At 43.6% G+C, this 17,062-nt stretch overlaps 1 protein-coding gene across 5 annotated transcripts in view; it reads left to right on the plus strand.

Moving 5' to 3' along the window:
• The first annotated feature begins 3,118 nt into the window (after positions 1–3,118).
• The window catches only part of LOC121571281 (CD99 antigen-like protein 2), a 35,665-nt gene continuing 21,721 nt past the window's right edge, over positions 3,119–17,062 (plus strand). For 3 of the 5 annotated variants that reach the window (XM_041882665.2, XM_041882667.2, XM_041882666.2), the window contains exons 1-3: positions 3,120–3,459; positions 12,494–12,562; positions 12,905–12,952. In XM_041882665.2, the coding sequence (XP_041738599.1) occupies positions 3,402–3,459; positions 12,494–12,562; positions 12,905–12,952 (175 nt within the window). In that variant the 5' untranslated portion in view covers positions 3,120–3,401. Of the gene's footprint in view, positions 3,460–12,493; positions 12,563–12,904; positions 12,953–17,062 lie in introns of all 5 variants that reach the window. The other 2 variants (XM_041882663.2, XM_041882664.2) reach the window with 2 other exon arrangements.

Genomic DNA, 17,062 nt, shown 5'->3' on the forward strand with positions numbered 1-17,062 from the left:
GGGACATCCTTTTGAGTGAACTGTCCCTTTAAAGCAGATGTACATATTTCAGTGTTTGTTGATTTTCGCCCTTTCCTTATTTTTCATTTAATTTTTTTTGTATTTTACCCCCCTTTTTCTCCCCAATTTCGATCTTGTCTCATCGCTGCAACTCCCCAACGGGCTCTGGAGAGGTGAAGGTGGAGTCATGCGTCCTCCAAAACATGACCCGCCTAACCGCGCTCCTTAACACCCGCCAGCTTAACCCGGAAGCCAGCCACACAAATGTGTTGGGGGAAACCGGCGTCAGCCTGCAGGCACCAGCCCGCCGCGATGAGCCAAGTAAAGCCCCATGGCCAAACCCTCCCCTAACCCAGACGACGCTGGGCCAATTTCATTTACACATACACTACCGTTCAAAAGTTTGGGGTCACTTAGAAATGTCCTTGTTTTCGAAAGAAAAGCCATTTTTTTGTCCATTAAAATAACATCAAATTGATCAGAAATACAGTGTAGACATTGTCAATGTTGTAAATGGCTATTGTAGCTGGAAACGGCTGATTTTTTATGGAATATCTACATAGGCATACAGAGGCCCATTATCAGCAACTATCAGTCCTGTGTTCCAATAGCACGTTGTGTTTGCTAATCCAAGTTTATCATTTTCAAAGGCTAATTGATCATTAGAAAACCCTTTTGCAATTATGTTAGCACAGCTGAAAACTGTTGTGCTGATTAAAGAAGCAATAAAACTGGCCTTACATTTACATTTACGTCATTTAGCAGACACTCTTATCCAGAGCGACTTACAAATTGGTGCATTCAACTTATGATAGCCTTCTTGAGACTAGTTGAGTATCTGGAGCATCAGCAATTGTGGGTTCGATTACAGGATCAAAATGGCCAGAAACAAATAACTTTCTTCTGTAACTCGTCAGTCTATTCTTGTTCTGAGAAATGAAGGCTATTCCATGCGAGAAGTAGCCAAGAAACTGAAGATCTCGTACAACGCTGTGTACTACTCCCTTCACAGAACAGTGCAAACTGTCTCTAACCAGAATAGAAAGAGTAGTGGGAGGCTCCGGTGCACAACTGAGCAAGAGGACAAATACATTAGAGTGTCTAGTTTGAGAAACAGACGCCTCACAGGTCCTCAACTGGCAGCTTCATTAAATAGTACCCGCAAAACACCAGTCTCAATGTCAACAGTGAAGAGGCGACTCCGGGATGCTGACCTTCTAGGCAGAGTTGCAAATAATTTTATTTCGAAAACAAGGACATTTCTAAGTGACCCCAAACTTTTGAAAGGTAGTGTACATGTTTTTCAATCATTGCACCAACACTGCTTGCGCGCGTCAACGAGCCTCTGCGTGACCAGGCTCTAAAATAGAACATGGTTCTATTTGCGACGCTCAACACGCTGCAAGTCCTGCCTCTCCCATCTCCTCATTGGTTTTTAGGAGCATCTACCCACGTGAGTGATTGAAAGATGAACTGAGGTCTATGCTCCAGTCCAGTTGGTTGTGGTAATGCACCATAAAGTTGGTTGCCAACCGCCATATAAAGTCCAAAGAAGAAGAAGCCTGAAGGAGGAGAGATTACTAGAAAACAAAATGTTACCGTTTTATCTGTGGATTAATTGTCAGAGTAGAGGACCTTGTGCATTTCAGGTAAAATAACAACCCAATGCGCTTGCGGTCTGGGTAGCATGTTAGACCGCTGCGCCACTTCGGAGGCCCAGAAGCTGAATTACTCTACAGACTACACCTGCTGCATACTGTAGAAGGTTATTTACTCTACAGACTACAGCTGCTGCATGATGTAGAAGTTTAATTACTCTACAGACTACAGCTGCTGCATGATATAGAAGTTTAATTACTCTACAGACTACAGCTGCTGCATGATATAGAAGTTGAATTACTCTACAGACTACAGCTTCTGCATGATATAGAAGTTTAATTACTTTACAGACTACAGCTACTGCAGGATATATAAGTTTAAGTACTTTACAGCTACAGACTACAGCAGCTGCATGATGCAGCAGTTTAATTACTCTACAACTACAGACTACAGCTGCTGCAGGATGTAGAAGTGTAGCCCTTTCCTGCAGTCAAATGACCTAGTGGCCTCATGGGTGGAATCTTATTAATATTTTGAATACAACACATTGGTGAGTAATTAAACTTCTACATCATGCAGCAGCTGTAGTCTGTAGCTGTAGGGCAATTCAACTTCTACATCATGCAGCAGCTGTAGTCTGTAGCTGTAGGGCATTTCAACTTCTACATCATGCAGCAGCTGTAGTCTGTAGCTGTAGGGCAATTCAACTTCTACATCATGCAGCAGCTGTAGTCTGTAGCTGTAGGGCAATTCAACTTCTACATAATGCAGTGTCTTTTACTAACCATTTAAAACGAAGCTGGAGGCCATTCCTGAATATGCAATATGGCACTATCATAGGCCTTTTTCGCCATTGGAAAAGGAAATGGATTTAAATCTGTGCCTGCCTGCCTGCCTGCCTGCCTGCCTGCCTGCCTGCCTGCCTGCCTGCCTGCCTGTCTGTCTGCCTGCCTGTCTGTCTGTCTGTCTGTCTGTCTGTCTGTCTGTCTGTCTCTGTCTGTCTGTCTGCCTGTCTGCCTGTCTGCCTTTGTAATAGCTGTAGGCTAATGAAAGTTCAACATAAAAAAGAATCATCTATTAGCCTACACAACCTCACTAAAAACCTAGCCTACAGGCCATTCCAGAATATGCAATATGGCACCATCATAGGCCTTTTTCGCCATTGGAATAGGAAATAATGTACTGGATTTAAATCACCACTGTGTCTGTGTGTCTGTCTGTCTGTCTGATGTCTGCCTGCATTTCTGTGTGTGTGTGTGTCTGTCTGTCTGTCTGTCTGCCTCTGTAATAGCTGTAGGCTAATAAAAGTTCAACATCATGCATAGTCTATTACACACCCTCACTAAAAAACAAGCCTACAGGCCATTCCTGAATATGCAATATGGCACCATCATAGGCATTTTCACCATTAGAACAGGAAATAACACTGTGTCTGTGTGTCTGTCTGTCTGCATCTGTAAAACCAAAAGGAACCGCCCTTTGCCGCGGTTGTAACGTATGATTCCACCAAGCTGTAGCTTGTGCTGCTGCGCCTACAGAGCACGCTCTCGTTTCTCCGCAAGCGCACGGCTGCACGTTCGCACTGCAGACTGTCCGTTCAGTTGCAGCAAACTGTTTGCCACTGTCGCACCCGTGCCGCCAAACAAATATTTTTGGGGATCAAAGTAGCAAAAAACTGTTACATTGTAGCAACCAGTCTCACGGATAAGAAGATAAGTCGATTTATGGTTACAGTGTAACGTTATTTTATCACTCTCTTCAGAACCAGTGTCGATTCAACACCGGACGGACGAATCTCAAACATGGGGACATTTTCGGCGTGGTCAATCTTTCTAGTGGTCTCGCTGCTAGCTGTGAAAGGTAAGCGTTTCGCCCAACCCCTCTCTCTCTCTCTCTTCTTTGTTGCGGTTCACGCTATTGCATAGTTCATCAGTTTTTTGTTGCCTCGGTCTGTTGTTTGTAACCAGTAGGCCCTATTTCTTTATTCTAAACATAATAACGGTACACGGGCGGCAGCAACTAAGCCGCTGCATAGTTCATTATCCAGCAATCGAGACTCGGTTATTACATAGTTACGTGTTAAAATATGTTTTAGCCTAACTGCCCAGTGATGCCTGTATCTGTCTGATTTGGACTTAGAGCCATATTGACCAGCCAGTCTGGCAGCGAACTGATGTTCCATATGTTTGATTCCAGAACCCAAATGAATCACGTTCTAATCACACTTTTACCGATGTGAATATTCTAATTAATCACACAAGAGGAAGATTTATGTGTAGATGTGGGGTGAAAAAACGTTCCCTGAGATGTTGATTTCGTTGCAGTCTAGTCACATAGCAGTCTGCCTGTAGCCCAGTAGGACATCATGTTCTGAGAATGGAAATAGGCAAGACAATAAGAACTAATATTCAGGATTGATATAGGTGTTATTCTGGGGTAATATGGATGGATTTTTAAGGGGTAAAATCATCTTTGTTTATCACAAATTATTGATGAATTAATGAAAGAGATATGCAAAAAGGCTATTGATGATGATTGTCTCAAAATAACCGATAGTCTAGTTAACATTTTTGGTGGATCACTTAGGCAGTTAGGATACACTCATAAGACAGCATGGTTTTTGATTGAATGGTTAGATTGTGAGCTAAGGAGCTACGGTCCCATTCAGTGAGTGGAGTGTGTTTCTTCCTTTCTCTTCCAAGGGTCGCTCTTTCGTTCTCTCCATCATGGCAGGTGCAGGTTCAAACCTTGAGTGTGCCAGTTTCCTCCCTTCACACACACACACACACACACACACACACACACACACACACACACACACACACACACACACACACACACACACTGAGCGTGTCATTGTGAGACAATGAGTCCTCAAGTCCTATTCTGTTATTCTGTTCTATTCAGATTATTACTGCATTAATGATCTGAATGTTGTGTCCCAAATGGTACCCTATGCTATGTAGGGAATAGGGTGCCATTTGGGACAAACTCCTGCATGTTTAAAGTTTAGTCTGCCAGCTCTGCCACCCTTCACATATAAGTGCATACTTAGCTAATTTTAGCTAGAGGGGTTTGGATTTTGGGATGAGGGGATGAATGAGGTGGAAAGGAGGGGGGAGAGAGGGAGGAAAGGAGGGGGCATAACCTCAGCTGCAGTCTTTTCTTTGGGAGAGGGAGATGATGGGTGTGTGTGCGTGTGCAGACTGTGAACATGCATGTGTGTGTGTGTGTGCTGTGTGTGTATGTGTGTGTGTGTGACAGAGAAAAAAACAGAGCTTTTTGGGTTGTGCGTGTCTGTGGAGGAGGAGAGGAGGGGTGTGTGTATGTGCATGAGCACTCATGCATGTGTAGCTCAGTTGGTAGAGCATGGCGTTTGCAACGCCAGGGTTGTGGGTTCGATTCCCACGGGGGGCCAGTATGAAAAAAAGTAATAATAATAATAATGTATGCACTCACTCTGGATGTAAGTCGCTCTGGATAAGAGCGTGTATGTAAATGTCAACTTTCATTTTGGGTTGTGTTACATAATAAGACTTAATGAAGAGTAATAAGATCAATCCCCAGACCGGCAGTGAGACAAAGCCATGTGGTGGTCGTCATAAAACAGAGGAATCAATTATTTATTCACTTTGATACACACCAGCTGGGGATCCATACAGATCTCTATAGACAACCGTTCATATTGTGAATTCAATGTTGACCTGAGAAATTATAGCTAATTAACTGCTATGGTGTAGAGATGACTGTTCATGTCTATGATGTAGAAAGTAACTAGTTGTTATGAGCAAGATCCACCTGGAAAATCAAAAATTGTCTTTACGTTTTAATGTTCTTCAAATAGCAGCAGAGGTCAAAAGATTGTGTTCGTGCGACAAGCCTTCATCAGCATTTGAAGGACAATGATCGCATCGCATAAGTCAGAGAGCGATGATCAGAAGTCACGTGGTTGTTTCTGAGGTCATCATCAGGCTCGTATGGAATCCGCACACACAGAATTCCGACGAAAATCCGCAGAATTTCAAACTCATCATATGCCAGAGACTGGGTGCTGCTGTTTCCTCTATAGCAGGGCAGGACAAATACCCTTACACCCTGGGTGGGAGATAGCCTACATAGGTATAAGTAATATCAATAATGATAACGTAGCAATAGTAATAGAGATGAATACTATAAAGAGTAAAAGCTATGTTATAGCATACTAATAGCAATAGCCATAGCTAAGAAATTGCAATAATGAAAGTAATATTATTAGTTAAGGTTTCATTAATAATTGAACCATTGCTGTGCTGCAGAGGTGCATGGTGACCCAGCCTGGCCTGCAGTCACACATTCACGTAGACAGTGGTGTTTTTAGCTTTGGATCTATTTTTAGTGTTACCGGCCAGTATCACCCACAAGTTGCCTGCCAGATCTCAGAAGGGACAGGGAGAGGGCAGCAGTGTCTGTGTGTGTGTGTGTGTGCATGCATGTGAGTGTGTGTGTGTGTGTGTGTAACTAGGCAAGTGTAGCTACTCTGTATTCTTGGCCTAATCTCTCGAGAACAGATTGAGGTAAACATATAGAATCTGTCGGGAAGGAATGGGATGCATGGGCTAATGAGCAGCAGTAGTTCCAGTGTTTTTCGTCACTGGTTATTTGGACGAATCACAATTTCGCAGGTGTTAGCATCTTTCTAATTTCGGAAGGGGAGGAGACATTCGGCCTGTAACTTGCAACGAGAGAGCACATACAGTGGAGCACATACAGTGCATTCAGAAAGTATTCAGACTCCTTCCCTTTTTCCACATTTTGTTACGTTACAGCCTTATTCTCAAATGGATTCAATTGTTGTTGTTTTTTCTCATCAATCTACATACAATACCCCATAATGACAAAGCAAAAACAGTTTTGTTTGTTTTTCTTTGCAAATGTATTAAAAATAAAAATCTGAAATATTACATTTACATAAGTATTCAGACCCTTTACTCAGTACTTTGTTGAAGCACCTTTGGCAGTGATTACAGCCTCAAGTCTTCTTGGGTATGACGCTACAAGCTTGGCACACCTCTATTTGGGGAGTTTCTCCCATTCTTCTCTGCAGATCCTCTCAAACTCTGTCAGGTTGGATGGGGAGCGCGCTGCACAGCTATTTTCAGGTCTCTCCAGAGATGTTCGATCAGGTTCAAGTCCGGGCTCTGGCTGGGCCACTCAAGGACATTCAGAGACTTGTCCCAAAGCCACTCCTGCGTTGTCTTGGCTGTGTGCTTAGGGTCGTGGTCCTGTTGGAAGGTGAACCTTCGCCCCAGTCTGAGGTCCTGAGCACTCTGGAGAAGATTTTCCATCAAGGATCTCGCTGTACTTTGCTCCGTTCATCTTTCCCTCAATCCTGACTAGTCTCCCAGTCTCTGCCGCTGAAAAACAGCCCCACAGCATGATGCTGCCACCACCATGCTTCACCGTAGGGATGGTATTGGCCAGGTGATAAGCAGTGCCTGGTTTCCTCCAGACGTGATGCTTGGCATTCAGGCCAAAGAGTTCAATCTTGGTTTCATCAGACCAGAGAATCTTGCTTCTCATGGTCTGAGAGTCCTTTAGGTGCCTTTTGGCAAACACTAAGCGGGCTGTCATGTGCCTTTTACTGAGGAGTGGCTTCCGTCTGGCCACTCTACCATAAAGGCCTGGTTGGCTCTCCCATCTCCATAGAGTTACTCCAACGGGTTCTTGGTCACCTCCCTGACCAAGGCCCTTCTCTCCCGATTGCTCAGTTTGGTTGGGTGGCCAGCTCTAGCAAGTCTTGGTGGTTCCAAACTTCTTCCATTTAAGAATGATGGAGGCCACTGTGTTCTTGGGGACCTTTAATGCTGCAGAAATGTTTTCGTACCCTTCCCCAGATCTGTACCTCGACACAATCCTGTCTCGGAGCTCTACGGACAATTCCTTCGACCTCATGGCTTGGTTTTTGCTCTGACATGCACTGTCAACTGTGGGGCCTTATATAGACAGGTGTGTGCCTTTACAAATCATGTCCAATCAATTGAATTTACCACAGGTGGACTCCAATCAAGTTGTAGAAACATCTCAAGGATGATCAGTGGAAACAGCATGCACTTGAGCTCAATTTCGAGTCTCATAGCAAAGGGTCTGAATACTAATGTAAATAAGATATTTCTCTTTTTGTTCTATGTGCAAAAATGTCTCAAAACCTGTTTTCGCTTTGTCATTATGGGGTATTGTGTGTAGATTGATGAGATTTTATTTTATTTGATCAATTTTAGAATAAGGCTGTAACGTAAGAAAATGTGGAAAAAGTGAAGGGGTCTGAATACTTTCCAAATGCACTGTATAGACCCAGAACTTAATCGAGCAGCTGACAAATTACACAATACTTTAGTTCTCGGTTAACCAAGATTATTCTTGGTCTGAAGGTTGACCCTTCAGTACTTGGCTAGTAGGGTTATCTGAGTCTGTGATTCTACCTCTTTCAGACCAGTGTGTGTGTGTGTGTGTGTGCGTGTGCTAGGATAGTTCCCTTCTCAGACCAGTGTAGAATGCTGCTCTCTGACTATTACAGATATTATTAAATACAGGATGCTGCCTTACACTAACATGCCTCCTATGAATTTCACAAATAAACACACATGAAATGCAGTAGTTTCATAACGATCATTACGGAAATTGCACTGTAAATGTTTAGAAGGGTAGAAGGTGCCTGTAGACACAGATCTAGGATCATCTTATTATTCCCTAAAGCCTAACCCAGCACCATTATGGTGCAAAATGCTAAATTGACCTTAGATCAGTGTAGAGGGACAACTGCCTCCTACTCCCACTTAGCCTTACTAGAGATAACCTATGACCCGTCTAATGATAATGAGACACATATTGTATCTGTCCTGATTGAAAACATCCCAAATTATTTTGTTGGAGGGCAAAACCCCTTATGGGCCTTTTAGATCTTTCATGATCACTCATTGTAGCAAGAAAAACTTGAAAAAGAGGTGTGTGTGACTACATGGATACAAAAGCTGTTACAGTGGGGAAAAAAAGTATTTAGTCAGCCACCAATTGTGCAAGTTCTCCCACTTAAAAAGATGAGAGAGGCCTGTAATTTTCATCATAGGTACACGTCAACTATGACAGACAAATTGAGGAAAAAAAATCCAGAAAATCACATTGTAGGATTTTTAATGAATTTATTTGCAAATTATGGTGGAAAATAAGTATTTGGTCACCTACAAACAAGCAAGATTTCTGGCTCTCACAGACTTGTAACTTCTTCTTTAAGAGGCTCCTCTGTCCTCCACTCGTTACCTGTATTAATGGCACCTGTTTGAACTTGTTATCAGTATAAAAGACACCTGTCCACAACCTCAAACGGTCACACTCCAAACTCCACTATGGCCAAGACCAAAGAGCTGTCAAAAGACACCAGAAACAAAATTGTAGACCTGCACCAGGCTGGGAAGACTGAATCTGCAATAGGTAAGCAGCTTGGTTTGAAGAAATCAACTGTGGGAGCAATTATTAGGAAATGGAAGACATACAAGACCACTGATAATCTCCCTCGATCTGGGGCTCCACGCAAGATCTCACCCTGTGGGGTCAAAATGATCACAAGAACGGTGAGCAAAAATCCCAGAACCACATGCGGGGACCTAGTGAATGACCTGCAGAGAGCTGGGACCAAAGTAACAAAGCCTACCATCAGTAACACACTACACCGCCAGGGACTCAAATCCTGCAGTGCCAGACGTGTCCCCCTGCTTAAGCCAGTATATGTCCAGGCCCTTCTGAAGTTTGCTAGAGTGCATTTGGATGATGCAGAAGAGGATTGGGAGAATGTCAAATGGTCAGATGAAACCAAAATAGAACTTTTTGGTAAAAACTCAACTCGTCGTGTTTGGAGTACAAAGAATGCTGAGTTGCATCCAAAGAACACCATACCTACTGTGAAGCATGGGGGTGGAAACATCATGCTTTGGGGCTGTTTTTCTGCAAAGGGACCAGGACGACTGATCCGTGTAAAGGAAAGAATGAATGGGGCCATGTATCGTGAGATTTTGAGTGAAAACCTCCTTCCATCAGCAAGGGCATTGAAGATGAAACGTGGCTGGGTCTTTCAGCATGACAATGATCCCAAACACACCGCCCGGGCAACGAAGGAGTGGCTTTGTAAGAAGCATTTCAAGGTCCTGGAGTGGCCTAGCCAGTCTCCAGATCTCAACCCCATAGAGAATCTTTGGAGGGAGTTGAAAGTCTGTGTTGCCCAGCGACAGCCCCAAAACATCACTGCTCTAGAGGAGATCTGCATGGAGGAATGGGCCAAAATACCAGCAACAGTATGTGAAAACCTTGTGAAGACTTACAGAAAACGTTTGACCTGTGTCATTGCCAACAAAGGGTATATAACAAAGTATTGAGAAACTTTTGTTATTGACCAAATACTTATTTTCCACCATAATTTGCAAATAAATTCATAAAAAATCCTACAATGTGATTTTATGGATTTTTTTTTCTAATTTTGTCTGTCATAGTTGACGTGTACCTATGATGAAAAGTACAGACCTCTCTCATCTTTTTAAGTGGGAGAACTTGCACAATTGGTGGCTGACTAAATACTTTCTTTCCCCACTGTATGTCCCATGTGCAGGAGGAATGCATGGAGTCTGTCATGGGTTGTGTCCCAAACGGCACCATATTCCCTTTAAAGCCCTGAGCCCTGGTCAGAAGTACACAACCATGGAGTCAGTCATCTCAGTGCCTTTGTTGATATCTAGATCTGATAGAACGCAATGCATTCTTCACTACACTGGAAAGAAACAAGGGTTGGCTGCAGACCTGTGTTCAAATGCTATTTGAAATAATTTCAAATACTTTATCAGAACTATTGAACTTACCTGGCAAAACCCTGCCCGTCTGGATTTTGCCAGGTACACTCAAACACTCAATGTATTTGAAAGATTTCAAATAGTATTTGAACCCAGGTCTGGTTGGTAGTGTTGCTGCACTCAGAACTAATGTGTTGTGCACATGTTATATACTACTGCACCATTATTATGGCTGTAGTTTGGAAAGATTGTAATGCATTGATGTAGATATAGTAGCAGAATCACTGATGTAGGACTTGGGGTAACAAAATACAGTGAGGGAAAAAAGTATTTGATCCCCTGCTGATTTTGTACATTTGCTCACTGACAAAGAAATGATCAGTCTATAATTTTAATGGTAGGTTTATTTGAACAGTGAGAGACAGAATAACAACAAAAAAATCCAGAAATACGCATGTCAAAAATGTTATAAATTGATTTGCATTTTAATGAGGGAAATAAGTATTTGACCCCCTCTCAATCAGAAAGATTTCTGGCTCCCAGGTGTCTTTTATACAGGTAACGAGCTGAGATTAGGAGCACACTCTTAAAGGGAGTGCTCCTAATCTCAGTTTGTTACCTGTATAAAAGACACCTGTCCACAGAAGCAATCAATCAATCAGATTCCAAACGCTCCACCATGGCCAAGACCAAAGAGCTCTCCAAGGATGTCAGGGACAGGATTGTAGACCTACACAAGGCTGGAATGGGCTACAAGACCATCGCCAAGCAGCTTGGTGAGAAAATGACAACAGTTGGTGCGATTATTCGCAAATGGAAGAAACACAAAAGAACTGCCAATCTCCCTCGGCCTGGGGCTCCATGCAAGATCTCACCTCGTGGAGTTGCAATGATCATGAGAACGGTGAGGAATCAGCCCAGAACTACACGGGAGGATCTTGTCAATGATCTCAAGGCAGCTGGGACCATAGTACCAAGAAAACAATTGGTAACACACTACGCCGTGAAGGACTGAAATCCTGCAGCGCCCGCAAGGTCCCCCTGCTCAAGAAAGCACATATACAGGCCCGTCTGAAGTTTGCCAATGAACATCTGAATGATTCAGAGGAGAACTGGGTGAAAGTGTTGTGGTCAGATGAGGCCAAAATCGAGCTCTTTGGCATCAACTCAACTCGCCGTGTTTGGAGGAGGAGGAATGCTGCCTATGACCCCAAGAACACCATCCCCACCGTCAAACATGGAGGTGGAAACATTATGCTTTGGGGGTGATTTTCTGCTAAGGGGACAGGACAACTTCACAGCATCAAAGGGACGATGGACAGGGCCATGTACCGTCAAATCTTGGGTGAGAACCTCCTTCCCTCAGCCAGGGCATTGAAAATGGGTCGTGGATGGGTATTCCAGCATGACAATGACCCAAAACACACGGCCAAGGAAACAAAGGAGTGGCTCAAGAAGAAGCACATTAAGGTCCTTGAGTGGCCTAGCCAGTCTCCAGACCTTAATCCCATAGAAAATCTGTGGAGGGAGCTGAAGGTTCGAGTTGCCAAACGTCAGGCTCAAAACCTTAATGACTTGGAGAAGATCTGCAAAGAGGAGTGGGACAAAATCCCTCTTGAGATGTGTGCAAACCTGGTGGCCAACTACAAGAAACGTCTGACCTCTGTGATTGCCAACAAGGGTTTTGCCACCAAGTGCTAAGTCATGTTTTGCAGAGGGGTCAAATACTTATTTCCCTAATTAAAATGCAAATCAATTTATAACATTTTTGACATGCATTTTTCTGGATTTTGTTGTTGTTATTCTGTCTCTCACTGTTCAAATAAAAATACCATTAAAATTATAGACTGATCATTTCTTTGTCAGTGGGCAAACGTACAAAATCAGCAGGGGATCAAATACTTTTTTCCCTCACTGTATGTGATTCAGTTTCAGTTTATTTGGGTGTACAGGGTGACTAGAGCAAAGTTCCTGTCCTTTTCTCTGCAATAGATTGTGTAAAAACTCCTCCACTCCCTCGTCTCCGTTCTTGTCCCTCTCCCCCTCCTCCCTCCCTCCCTCCTTCCACCCTTCCTGTATTGCAGTCCTGTCCCAGGAAAATGGTGACTTTGATCTGTCTGATGCCTTGGGGGATGGCGATGTCACTAAAGCACGTAAGTACAGAAAGACTTACTGCTGTCTTTTTCCGCACAACCTGGATTCATGCTTTGTCTATAGAATACATGGACAATGCATTCAGTTGACAATGTCTTTCTAGCAGGGTTTGCGAAAATTCCATTTCAATTCAGTCAATTCAGGAAGTAAACTGAAATTCCAATTGTTTCTCATACAGAAACATTGATGAAAACTGGATTTGGAATTTCAGTTTACTTCCTGAATTGACTGAATTGAAATGGAATTTTCGCAAACCCATGATTTATTCCAACCCTGATTTCCAGTGTCTGAGTACGAAGCTATGCATTCTGTGTAACATCGTTCTCTTCTCTTTTCCTCAGCAGCAGCAGCAGCCACACCGAAACCCAAACCATTTCCATCGGGAGCAGGTAAACGATCCCAGATTCACTAATTAATCTAGATATAGACTATCTCTGTTATTGATTATATCTGCCTGTACCGTAGATACCATCTATTATATTGGCAGGCATTTAAGATGGTATTGACCACTTGAAAGACTACTAATAAAGATGTAGTGTATGTTTTGCTATTGATTATATAAGGTTCTAACATTAGAAAAAGCAGCATCTACTTCCAATTCTCCCTATATCAGCATAATGCAGATACTGTGTGTGACAAGCTGGCTGATACCGTGTCATCTAGAAGGTATAAAAGAGGAACTGAGAAATAGTTATAAAAGTACTTTTAAAAACTGCTGATTTACACTTCAGCTCCACTATAGATGTCACGTTGCTTTGCCCTCAGCGTCACGTCAATGTGACGTTCTACCTGTTACACAGTGTGTGTTGTTATTTCTCATTATTTCAATTCACAAGATAGAATGAACACATCGAGAATTGAACCTCTGCGATTCTTGAGCTTGGACGCTGCCATTGGACGTGATGCAACGTGAGCGCAACACGGGCAGTATAGCAGCTTTCATTGAGTTCAAAGGATGCGTTCCCTTGATGGCTGATGGCAATGCCAGACGCCCGGTGGCTGTAGTGTCGCAGGGCCGTTACAAAGTAAACGCACATGGCTGGTGGTTAAAACAAATGGCTCTCCCACAGTCAGGAAACACGTTTTCAAGAAAACACAGGCCCTGGTTACACATGGCAGGCACCTGTGCCAATGAGCAATGCAATACAACAGGCGATGATAGAGATCAGGTTATGGATTAAATGAATGAATTGACACAGAAAATAAATAACATTGCATGACAATAATCGACGGTTTAAAAATGTCCATAAATACTTTGAATCCATATACACTGCTCAAAAAAATGGGAACACTAAAATAACACATCCTAGATCTGAATGAATGAAATAATCTTATTAAATACTTTTTTCTTTACATAGTTGAATGTGCTGACAACAAAATCACACAAAAATTATCAATGGAAATCAAATGTATCAACCCATGGAGGTCTGGATTTGGAGTCACCCTCAAAATTAAAGTGGAAAACCACACTAAAGGCTGATCCAACTTTGATGTAATGTCCTTAAAACAAGTCAAAATGAGGCTCAGTAGTGTGTGTGGCCTCCACGTGCCTGTATGACCTCCCTACAACGTCTGGGCATGCTCCTGATGAGGTGGCGGATGGTCTCCTGAGGGATCTCCTCCCAGACCTGGACTAAAGCATCCGCCAACTCCTGGACAGTCTGTGGTGCAACGTGGCGTTGGTGGATGGAGCGAGACATGATGTCCCAGATGTGCTCAATTGGATTCAGGTCTGGGGAACGGGCGGGCCAGTCCATAGCATCAATGCCTTCCTCTTGCAGGAACTGCTGACACACTCCAGCCACATGAGGTCTAGCATTGTCTTGCATTAGGAGGAACCCAGGGCCAACCGCACCAGCATATGGTCTCACAAGGGGTCTGAGGATCTCATCTCGGTACCTAATGGCAGTCAGGCTACCTCTGGCGAGCACATGGAGGGTTGTGTGGCCCCCCAAAGAAATGCCACCCCACACCATGACTGACCCACCGCCAAACCGGTCATGCTGGAGGATGTTGCAGGCAGCAGAACGTTCTCCACGGCGTCTCCAGACTCTGTCACATCTGTCACATGTGCTCAGTGTGAACCTGCTTTCATCTGTGAAGAGCACAGGGCGCCAGTGGCGAATTTGCCAATCTTGGTGTTCTCTGGCAAATGCCAAACGTCCTGCACGGTGTTGGGCTGTAAGCACAACCCCCACCTGTGGATGTCGGTCCCTCATACCACCCTCATGGAGTCTGTTTCTGACCGTTTGAGCAGACACATGCACATTTGTGGCCTGCTGGAGGTCATTTTGCAGGGCTCTGGCAGTGCTCCTCCTGCTCCTCCTTGCACAAAGGCGGAGGTAGCGGTCCTGCTGCTAGGTTGTTGCCCTCCTACGGCCTCCTCCACGTCTCCTGATGTACTGGCCTGTCTTCTGGTAGCGCCTCCATGCTCTGGACACTACGCTGACAGACACAGCAAACCTTCTTGCCACAGCTCGCATTGATGTGCCATCCTGGATGAGCTGCACTACCTGAGCCACTTGTGTGGGTTGTAGACTCCGTCTCATGCTACCACTAGAGTGAAAGCACCGGCAGCATTCAAAAGTGACCAAAACATCAGCCAGGAAGCATAGGAACTGAGAAGTGGTCTGTGGTCACCACCTGCAAAACCAGTCCTTCATTGGGAGTGTCTTGCTAATTGCCTATAATTTCCACCTGTTGTCTATTCCATTTGCACAATAGCATGTGAAATGTATTGTCAATCAGTGTTGCTTCCTAAGTGGACAGTTTGATTTCACAGAAGTGTGATTGACTTGGAGTTACATTGCGTTGTTTAAGTGTTCCCTTTATTTTTTTGAGCAGTGTATTTAAAAGAGTAATTTAGTCCATAGTGAAGGGCTCTCCTTCACATTTCCTCCCCCTTGTCCAGTTTCACAAAGCTTGCATCAGTGAGACAGGAAGAGAAACAGCCACCCGTGTAGTTGCCATCGAGTTCACTTTAATTGAATTACTGTTCAACCTTCACCTTGCTATAGTGCATACTGAATGAAAAGTCCCACATGACCACATCCCCTCCAGATTCTGGAACACAACTCCCCTTCCATACTAGGGCTATACATAGCTTCCCCTTAATGCAATCAAAGCCCTGCGGGCCAGGACATTACACCTTGGACTGGGCTACAGGCAGGCTGTACTGGACCTCTGGGTTGTAATCAATGGGCGCCTGGACCGGTGCTCCCTCCAGGCAGTAGCAGCAAACATTTACCCCAACCAAACAAGGGGTTTTCCCTGCTGCTCCTATACCAGGCTCTGCTGCTCTCCTCAGGGCTCAGCAACCGTCTACTTCTGCCCCTTCTGGACTCTCCTCCAATGGAACACTGGCACCGTGGTTAGCTGACCTCCTCTGCTGCTGGTCTGCATCCTCAGGACTGTATCTGCTCGAGGCCTCTTGGCTGTTAATTCAGTCCATCCTGGAACCTCAGTCTTGACATCTTCTAAAAACCTTTTAAAACCATAGGTCACCCCAAAGGATAGGGGCTAATCCCAATTCTGACACCAAATGTGACAAGCTGGCCGATACCTTCTCATCTAAAAGGCATAAAAGTGGAACTGAGAAATAAATAGATGTAAAATTACTTCATTTATTTTTAAAACTGCAGACTTGCAAAGTAGACTTCTTCTTCGATTAGGTTTTACGGCAGTTGGCATCCAATATACATTATGTTGCATTACTGCCACCAACTAGACTTGGGTATGAACCCATTATACTTTGCACCACAAAATACGGTCTGAAAGGACGGGATCCCACCACACAACCTGCCTCCTTTGCACCGGATACTTCTGATCCACAGCACCATGGGCACCCCTACAAGTAACACATACCACTTCTTAATAATCACAATAATCTACGGTTTAAAAATGTCAATAAATACTTTGAATCCATATATTTGAAAATAGTAATTTAGTCCACCATGAAGGGCTCCCCTTCATACTGTGTGTATGCCTACTTTTTACCCTCTACTGTAACTACAGTGCCTTCAGAAGGTATTCATACCCCTTGACTTATTCCACATTTTGTTGTGTTACAGCCTGAATTCAAAATGGACTAAATATATTTTTTCCTCACCCATCTACACACAATACCCCATAATGACAAAGTGAAAACATGTTTTTAGAAATATTAGCACATTTATTGAAAATGAAATACATAAATATCTAATTTACTTAGGTATTCACACCCCTGACTCAATACATGTTAGAATCACCTTTGGCAGCGATTACAGCTGTGAGTCTTTCTGGGTAAGTCTCTACAGTGAGGGAAAAAAGTATTTGATCCCCTGCTGATTTTGTACGTTTGCCCACTGACAAAGAAATGATCAGTCTATAATTTGAATGGTAGGTTTATTTGAACAGTGAGAGACAGAATAACAACAAAAAAATCCAGAAAAACGCATGTCAAAAATGTTATAAATTGATTTGCATTTTAATGAGGAAAATAAGTATTTGACCCCCTCTCA

The sequence above is a fragment of the Coregonus clupeaformis genome, chromosome 8, assembly GCF_020615455.1.
Source record: "Coregonus clupeaformis isolate EN_2021a chromosome 8, ASM2061545v1, whole genome shotgun sequence".
Classification (NCBI taxonomy): Eukaryota; Metazoa; Chordata; class Actinopteri; order Salmoniformes; family Salmonidae; genus Coregonus; species Coregonus clupeaformis.